Source organism: Callionymus lyra, chromosome 9, assembly GCF_982586985.1.
Source record: "Callionymus lyra chromosome 9, fCalLyr1.hap1.1, whole genome shotgun sequence".
Classification (NCBI taxonomy): domain Eukaryota; kingdom Metazoa; phylum Chordata; class Actinopteri; order Syngnathiformes; family Callionymidae; genus Callionymus; species Callionymus lyra.
Genome location: NC_141826.1, coordinates 22996874 through 23006066, shown reverse-complemented (window position 1 = coordinate 23006066; position 9193 = coordinate 22996874). Strand labels below are relative to the sequence as shown.

General features: G+C 39.0%; 2 protein-coding genes across 4 annotated transcripts; both read left to right on the top strand.

Moving 5' to 3' along the window:
• The first annotated feature begins 364 nt into the window (after window positions 1-364).
• On the top strand, window positions 365-3810 carry ndufs8b (NADH:ubiquinone oxidoreductase core subunit S8b). The gene is made up of 7 exons (XM_087799905.1): window positions 365-383; window positions 891-939; window positions 1032-1091; window positions 1161-1250; window positions 2755-2927; window positions 2999-3127; window positions 3488-3810. The coding sequence occupies exons 2-7, from the start codon at window positions 891-893 to the stop codon at window positions 3617-3619; spliced, it is 633 nt and encodes a 210-aa protein (XP_087656031.1). The 5' UTR covers window positions 365-383; the 3' UTR covers window positions 3620-3810.
• A 253-nt stretch (window positions 3811-4063) lies between these two features.
• On the top strand, window positions 4064-8915 carry ran (RAN, member RAS oncogene family). 3 transcript variants are annotated; one of them, XM_087799902.1, is made up of 7 exons: window positions 4064-4136; window positions 6429-6481; window positions 6620-6704; window positions 7818-7943; window positions 8013-8200; window positions 8271-8441; window positions 8515-8915. In XM_087799902.1, exons 2-7 carry the CDS (start codon window positions 6440-6442, stop codon window positions 8557-8559), a joined length of 657 nt encoding a protein of 218 aa, XP_087656028.1. In that variant the 5' UTR covers window positions 4064-4136; window positions 6429-6439; the 3' UTR covers window positions 8560-8915. The 3 variants fall into 3 exon arrangements, with proteins under 3 accessions (XP_087656028.1, XP_087656027.1, XP_087656029.1); XM_087799901.1 differs by lacking the exon at window positions 4064-4136 and adding an exon at window positions 5617-5703; XM_087799903.1 differs by lacking the exon at window positions 4064-4136 and adding an exon at window positions 5690-5707 and having other exon boundaries at window positions 6433-6481.
• The last annotated feature ends 278 nt before the right edge of the window (window positions 8916-9193 follow it).

Genomic DNA, 9193 nt, shown 5'->3' with positions numbered 1-9193 from the left:
TCAAGGACGTAAGATTGCGTTGATGACTTTTTAAGAAACGGCCAAAGAATAGGATTCAAGAAATAGTTTGTTTGAGTAAGTTTTCTATTAATATACAATGAAATACCAGTATATTATTTCAGCCACTAGTTTTGTCTGAAATTGCTTAATCATTTAAATAAATTCTTAAATTACACAAAATACCAGGATATGTTAAAATAAGACGCATGATATGATGTGAAGTTGTTTGGTTAGTAATATTTGTTATTTGTTTACTATTTTAAAATTCATGTTTTTTTTAATTAAATGAGTGACACACTCAATGGAAATTCTAGCGGATGAGTGTAAACGAACGAGGTTCCTTGAATGCAGCATGATAAGTGCGCAGTACTGTGTTCGTCGAGGTAAGTTGAAAATATTCGATTATTTCGCTTCATACATTTACGAGGTTTTCTTAAGTTTAATTGATCAGATTCAGTCCAACACGATATTATTACTAACAAGCAGATACGTGTGAAAGAAACTTTCTGTGGTTACACAACATTATTTTTGCTCGAAAAGGACATTAAACTATCGAAACTAGTTCGTAAAGGTAAACTTTTAAACTAATGTACGAACAAGTTCAGAATCAGAAACTTTAATTAAAAATCGAATTGCAATGTATACATGTGAATGTAATAAAAATAATATTTGCCCAAATATATAAAGTGTTCCCCACTTTCCATGAATCATGTTTAAAATGTGATTTAGTAATTATCTGTAAATAGTGTGTTACGATCACATGACGTCACAGCAGGGATTTGGGCCAGATTATAAGATCCATGTGTTCAGTCAGCTGGTAACATCTCCTCTGTCAGTCAGTCTGTTGTTGTGATACAGTTTTCTATTTGATTTAAACATTATTTCATCAGATGTCTGCCGCCCTGAGTCTCGGTCCTCTGCAGCGTTACAACAGACCAGGTAACATGTGATCAATAAAGTTCTATATATCTATCTATTAATCTATCTCAAACTGACAATGTTCTTCAACATTATTTGACTTGTGTTTTCAGGTACATTCGCTCTTGGATTTGTGCGCAGCTTCACCCAGACGGTGCAGAGGAAAGGTTATAGTGAGTTCAGCTGGAAATCATACAGAAGAACATATTGTCAGCAGATTAATCAGATTATCGTCTCCACAGAGTATGTCAACGCTCAGGAGCTGCAGACGGACGTGAGGTCGATCACTGACCGAGCAGCTACAACCCTCCTGTGGACCGAACTATTCAGAGGTTAATTACATTTTTCATACATTGATAATTCACATCAAAAAAAGGAGAAATGTTTTTTTTTAAATAGTATGTACAAAGGGCTGGGAAACGATTACTATTTCAATTGCGATTCATCGCTTGATTTCGATGATTAATCACATTGTATATCCAAAATCCAATGATAAATGTTCCTTTTCTTAATGAAAATTATTAAACATTAATGCATTGGTAGTTGCAATACACTTTAATTTATTAGAATTATCTTTTCTTTTACAGGTTTTTTTTGTTGAGATTTACTCTAAATATTGCTGATGTGTATGCACAACAAATGTTATATGTATATTATATGTTATGATAAATGTATATATTTGATTATATAATATTAATGACAATATTTTGATGATATATAGATGGATGGATGGATGGATACATAAATACATAAATAGATGGATAGATAGATGGATGGATGGATGGGTGGATGGATGGATGGGTGGATACATAGATACATAAATAGATTGATGGATGGATGGATGGATGATACATAGATACATAAATAGATGGATGGATGGATGGATGGATGGATACATAAATACATAAATAGATGGATAGATAGATAGATGGATGGATGGATGGGTGGATACATAGATACATAAATAGATGGATGGATGGATGGATGGATGGATGATACATAGATACATAAATAGATGGATGGATGGATACATAGATACATTAAGAGATGGATAGATAGATAGATGGATGGATACATAGATACATAGATAGATAGATGGATGGATGGATACATAGATACATAAATAGATGGATAGATAGGTGGATGGATGGATATATACATAAATAGATGGATAGATAGATAGATGGATGGATGGATACATAGATACATAAATAGATGGATAGATAGATGGATGGATGGATGTATAGATGGATGGATGGATGGATGGGTGGATGGATAGATACATAGATACATAAATAGATGTATAGATGGATGGATGGATGGATGGATATTGGATACATAAATAGATGTATAGATAGGTGGATGGATGGATATATACATAAATAGATGGATAGATAGATGGATGGATGGATACATAGATACATAAATAGATAGATAGGTGGATGGATGGATATATACATAAATAGATGGATAGATAGATGGATGGATGGATACATAGATACATAAATAGATGGATAGATAGATGGATGGATGGATGTATAGATGGATGGATGGATGGATGGATGGATGGATGGGTGGATGGATAGATACATAGATACATAAATAGATGTATAGATGGATGGATGGATGGATGGATGGATGGATGGATGGATGGATGGATGGATGGATGGATGGATGGATGGATGGATGGATGGATGGATACATAGATACATAAATAGATGTATAGATGTATAGATGGATGGATGGATGGATTTGTCCTTCTATCCATCCATGTAATATATATATATATATTTATATATATATATATATATATACATTTTGTGTTGTCCTCGTCAGGTCTGGGGATGACGATGAGTTATCTGTTTCGTGAGCCCGCCACGATCAACTACCCCTTCGAGAAAGGTCCTCTCTCTCCACGCTTCAGGGGGGAACACGCTCTTCGCCGTTACCCCAACGGTGAAGAACGATGCATCGCCTGTAAGCTCTGTGAGGCCATCTGTCCGGCTCAGGTGACATGATGTCTGGATCTCACACACAGAGTCAAACGATCTTATAGAAACTTCTCGATGTTTGAACTCAGGCAATCACCATAGAGGCCGAGACACGAGCCGACGGCAGCCGGAGAACGACTCGTTATGATATCGATATGACAAAGTGCATCTACTGTGGGTTCTGCCAGGAGGCCTGTCCTGTGGATGCTATTGTGGAGGTATTGTTGTGTTCTTATCGTTTGGACTATTGTAACAGTTTATGTTGTGTCTAAACAAGAAGGATGTGTCTCGCCTGCAGTTCATACAAAACTCTGCAGCCAGAATTATGAGCCGCTCTAGTAGAAGAACTCACATTTCGCCGATCCTTAAAACTCTTCACTGGCTTCCAGTTTCTTTCAGGATCCATTTTTAAATTCTGGTTCTTACTTTCAGATCTATTCATGGTCAGGCACTTTACGAATAACTATTACTTACTCACTTAATATTATACGCAAAACAAATAGAAAGCGATGTTGGTTATGTCAGGTGTGATCGCTAAACTCTGGTGTTGACAAACATTTTTAACATTTCCTCCTCAGGGTCCAAACTTTGAGTTCTCCACAGAGACCCACGAGGAGCTGCTGTACAACAAAGAGAAGCTGCTCAACAATGGAGACCGATGGGAAACTGAGATTGCAGCCAATATACAAGCGGATTATCTGTACAGATAATTATTCCTGTGACTATGACTTGATAATTATTATTGTTATTAGCAGACAAACAGTACGCACACTAGTATTATCTTGTTTTATATATTGTACTGAAGACGAGTTGCAATATCACGTCATCGTAAATTAAACAATCACTCAACAAACACTACAAAGACAATATAAATACATCAATAAAGAGACGCTGACCTCTATATGATGTTGTTTTTCTGTCACCATTTTTCAAAAGATTTAGAAAGTCTTAAGTAAGGCGTGGAACTCTTTTAATATGTAAATATCTGATGACATGATTAATTCACATCAAACGCACTTTGTTTGTCGTCAATAGATTTACTGGCTTTATAATTCCAACACAACTTTGATGAAAAGTAGTATTTCCTTGACTTCCGTGACTCATAATAGCTCACTTTATTCTACACACATCCCTGTGACAAAAGTCATCATAAGAGGCAGTTCTTGGTTATAGTGTATTGAGGGACTCGCTGGACTCCGGTGCTAGACAGCAGGAAGAAACAAAAAGGTAAATAAATTATATTTTGTGGTTTTTGGTCTGTTTAGAACTTATAAGGGTAAAGATAAGGATCAGATCAGTCGAGAATTCTGACCCGCTCTAGTAGAAGAACTCACATTTCTCCGGTCCTTAAAACTCTTCACTGGCTTCCAGTTTCTTTCAGGATCAACTTTAAAATTCTGGTTCTTACTTTCATATCTATTCATGGTCAGACCTTCCATCAGTGATCTGATCCAGACTTACACCCCAGCTCGGGCTCTGAGGTCTGTGGATCAGAATCTACTGATGGTTCCTGAACACGCTTCCGGACCAGGGCCGGGTCTAGACAGGCATGTATGAGGGGGCAGCCACAAATCTTGAGGGGGCATTGTGCTGTTACTTACTTACTTATATGAAAGTTTGAGGGGGCACAACATTTATTTGAGGGGGCCAGGCCCCCTCTTGCCCCTGCCTAGACCCGGCCCTGTTCCGGACCAGAGGAGAGAAATCCTTCCAGACTGTTGCTCCTAAGCTTTGGAACAATCTTCCTCTCTCTTTGCTCTTGATGGATCTACTGACTCCTTTAAGAAACATCTTAAGACGTTTTTATTTGTTCAGGCTTTTCCTTGATTTTCTGGAACTCCTGTTGTGTTATCAGTTTTATCTTGATCTTTAAAGTATTACTTTATTGAATATTGTTTTGATTGTTTAAGCGCTTTGTGACCCTGGTCTGGAAAAGCGCTATACAAATAAAAATGACTTACTTACTTACTTACTATATAGCGCTTTTCCAGACCAGGGTCACAAAGCGCTTAAACAATCAAAACAATATTCAATAAAGTATATATTTTAAAGGTCAAGATAAAACTGAGAACACAGGAGTGGAGTGAGAGTATCTGGATGTTCTGTTCTATGTTAGTCTTTGTATCCTTTGTCTTTGTTGTTTTCCTTTGACCTATGTTCTTTATATTTATCTTTATACTTAGATTGTGTCATCTTGTTCTTTCTCTTTATGTTCTTCTTCTTATTTTATTTTTTATTCATTATCTTTTATTGTTTATGAAAAATTGCTGGCTATTGGAAAAAACAATTTCTCGAAGGAGACCTCCTGAGGGATCAATAAAGTTTTACCTTACCTTACCTTACATCAAGGAGTTCCAGGAGGAAAAGCCTGAACAAATAAAAACATGTGGTTTTTGGTCTGTTTAGAACATCTAAGGGTAAAGATAAGGATCAGTCACTATATATAAACACGGGAATTATAAATAATTTCCGTTAAAAACGTTACAGCAGTAGTTACTGATAAAAAACTTTTTGTTTGTTTGTTTGTATCAGATTAAATAACATTAACGCATTTGTTTGAGTAAACCCGTGAGGTTTTGCATTTTAAGAAGATTTCGGTTTTTGAAAATTAATCGCAAAGCAGACTTTAAGTCGAGTCTCTGGATGTAAACAACAGACTCAACAATTGCCGCCACCGGACGTTCTATTTTGCCGCTGCGTCGGTCACGTGATCAGGGCGGAAACGCTCTCTCGTCCACGCTATATCTCCCGCGAACGCAGCCATTTACTCTCTGCTCTCTCCGCTGCACCACCGGTGAGTTTCAACGCCTCTCCGGACCCCATCTGACCAGGTCCACCCGACCTTTAGTCTATTTACATCACGTAAAAGAAAACCAACGGATCAACCGAATGTTTTATTAGATACATTTACGGGCGTAAAAGTGTTAGCATTGCTAGCTTAGCATCCGCTACGTTAGCCGTTAGCTCGATCAAAGGAATGGCCTCCACGCTCGCCTTTTGCTAACGCGCTAACAGCCACCCGTTTCGTCGAGGGCTTTGTTCTTGTGTCGTTCCTCTGTAAGTGTTAAAGTACACGAGGAACAACAATGTCGGACCCGGTGTCTGTTGTTCATCCGCGCGGCCGCGTTTCACCAGCGCGTGGACGATTGTTCCAATGAAGAAAAAAAAGTGGCGCAAAAAAAAAGTATGTTTGGCGCAGTCGCAGTGGTGTTGCCACGATGCCTCAAATTCCATTTACACGTTTTTGCGTTTATAACCGAGTTAAAAAGCGGCGATTATGTCGTAAAGATTACGTAAAAACTTAAACGATCTACGTGCGCAGACGGTTTCATCACCGACGTCAGAGTTGAATGGAACCTGCTAGAATCTGCTGCTATGTTCTCGATTCATTGGGTTTTCTCTACACTTTTGCGATTAATTCTCTTTAAAAAGAGGTTTACTTTGTCGTGTAAAGGTGTAAGAATCCATCAAAGACTTTTTTAGCCTGAGATGCTAACATCCCGCCTTGTCTTCCTCCAGATAGATCCACAATGGCTGACTCTATGACACAGGGAGCTGTGGTTGTGTTTAAGGTGAGTCTATTTTTATTAACCTCACCTTTTTTCTTCAGAACCTCACCGATGACTAAGCCCTTCGTTGTTTTCTTTTTTTTAAATGTCAAACCGGTACCAGCCGGTTCTGAACTTAACGTTTATTTATTGTTGTGTCAGCTCGTGTTGGTGGGAGATGGAGGCACCGGCAAAACCACCTTCGTGAAGAGACACATGACCGGAGAGTTTGAGAAGAAGTATGTCGGTGAGTATCTGAGACAAGAGTCATCGTTGAGGAGATGTAGCGACTGGAGTGCGCAGTGTTTACCACCGGTGATGCTGCCCCCTGTCGGCCGCACGAGTCGCTTGCAATCAATGGAAACAAAAATTCAACTTTAAAGTTAACCTTATTTTTCGTTCATATTTGCTTGATTATGAAGTTTATCTTGAGTTGAAGGTAAGGTAAAACTTTATTGATCCCTCAGGAGGTCTCCTTCGGGAAATTGTTGTTTTCCAATAGCCAGCAATTCTTCATAAACAATAAAAAATAATACATATAAAATAAGAAGAACATAAAGAGAAAGAACAAGATGACACAATCTAAGTCTAAAGACAAAGAACATAGGTGGGAAATTTAGTTTTCAGTAAACTGCAGATGATAGTTTCACAAAAGGAGAACAAAGCGCAAATAAAAAGAACAAAGTTCAAGGGATGCCAAAGCAAATATAAAGGAAATGATACAAAGATTAACATAAATCAACCTTTAAATCCGCTCCTGCCCCCCAATTCAGAATTATACTGTAGTAACATGTGTGTATTATTGGTGAGTACTTGACTCTGGTGTTGCAGAATCTACAGACAACATGACTTGACGAAGTCCTAACTGCTTTCGTTTGTTTTCAAACCAAAATATGTCCAAACATAAGCTTTAAAAGCTGCGGGAGTCCACTGTATCCTCTCGTCCCCAGTAATCGTAATTGCTAAATGTCATTTGTTAGCTAGGAGGATGTAATAACAACTGTTCCCAAAACTGGAATTGCTACACAAATTAACCAACATTGTATGCCATATGTTAATTGTAGCTATAAAAATATCTTTATTTTTATGCACAATTGACATGTAAACCTTAAAGGAACTATGATAGAACTTAGACACCAATTCAAAGGAAGTTATTTAGATTCATACAGTAATCTTTAATATAGATGTTGTGTAGACTGTATTGGGAAAATGTGTATTCTTTCAAACCCTACTTATTCAATATAGGAGATTTACTTTTTATGACTAACGATAATGTACTTATTAAAGTTAAAGGTTTTGTTCTACAAAGAGCTTCACAAACGAGTGTCTCCAGCCGATCTAACCTTGTCTCTCGTTTCAGCTACTCTGGGTGTTGAGGTTCATCCTCTGATGTTCCACACAAATCGAGGCGCCATCAGGTACAACGTGTGGGACACGGCCGGTCAGGAGAAGTTCGGAGGCCTGAGGGACGGATACTACATCCAGGGTGAGTTTTCTGAAGGCTCCACGGATCACCTCGAGCTCTCCGTGTTCTGACGACCCTCTCGCCCCTCAGCCCAGTGCGCCATCATCATGTTCGACGTCACCTCCCGAGTCACCTACAAGAACGTACCCAACTGGCATCGCGATCTGGTCCGCGTCTGCGAAAACATTCCCATCGTCCTCTGCGGCAACAAGGTCGACATCAAAGACAGAAAAGTTAAAGCCAAAAGCATCGTGTTTCACCGCAAGAAGAACCTGCAGGTAGACGCGGCGCCCCCTGGTGTTCAGGCGTCATCTTTGAAACTCCTTCTAAACCCATGTTTCTTTTCAGTACTACGACATCTCGGCCAAGAGTAATTACAATTTCGAGAAGCCCTTCCTGTGGCTAGCAAGGAAGTTGATCGGTGACCCCAACCTGGAGTTCGTGGCCATGCCCGCTCTGGCTCCCCCGGAGATCACGATGGACCCCACCCTCGCTCAGCAGTACGAGGCGGAGCTTGAAGTGAGTCTTGCTTTCGTTTGCTCATTTTCCACGACAGTCCTTCATATTAAGAATCTTTTCTTTTCCCCAAAAGGTTGCATCGCAAACGGCGCTCCCAGAAGACGAAGACGACCTCTAACATGCCTGAACCCCTCGTCTCCCAGTCCTCCCCTCGCCCCCCCCCCATTTATCTTGTGGACAGGAAGTTGGAGTTGGATTTTCTTTTTTCCCCGTTTACTGTAAACCCCCCCCTTTCAGTTAGAATATGTTTCATTTTTCAAGTTTATGTTTGTTCTAAAACAAGTAAATGGTGGAAAAGAAAGTTTTTAATTTCACTGTATCACATACATCATCCCCTAGTGTTTTTTGGTATGGTGACATGCTACTACTCATCGTGGGTCACTCCACTGCACTTACCCAGCTGACGTGATGCTGTTGTATGGTGTTCTGGAAAATCGCAAAAGGAGAAGTTTGAATAAAAACATTATCAATAAATTACCCTTTTTGACTACTGATGTGATTCACGTTTAAAAGTCTTTGAAGATTATCTACAGGATACGTTTCTCAAACTTAATCTTGCGATGGTTTTTCAGTATCAATGTGGCTGCAGTGGTTTTTGGAACGAAATGTTTGATTTTTAAAGTAATTTTGTTTTACAACGGTGTTAAAATAAGGCATTTATTGCTGATCGCCACTAGGTGTCAGTCGCGTCCAAAACACGGGCATCTCGTCCAGATGACGTAATGGTTTTACTAAGGTTTCATTAAAAGGCT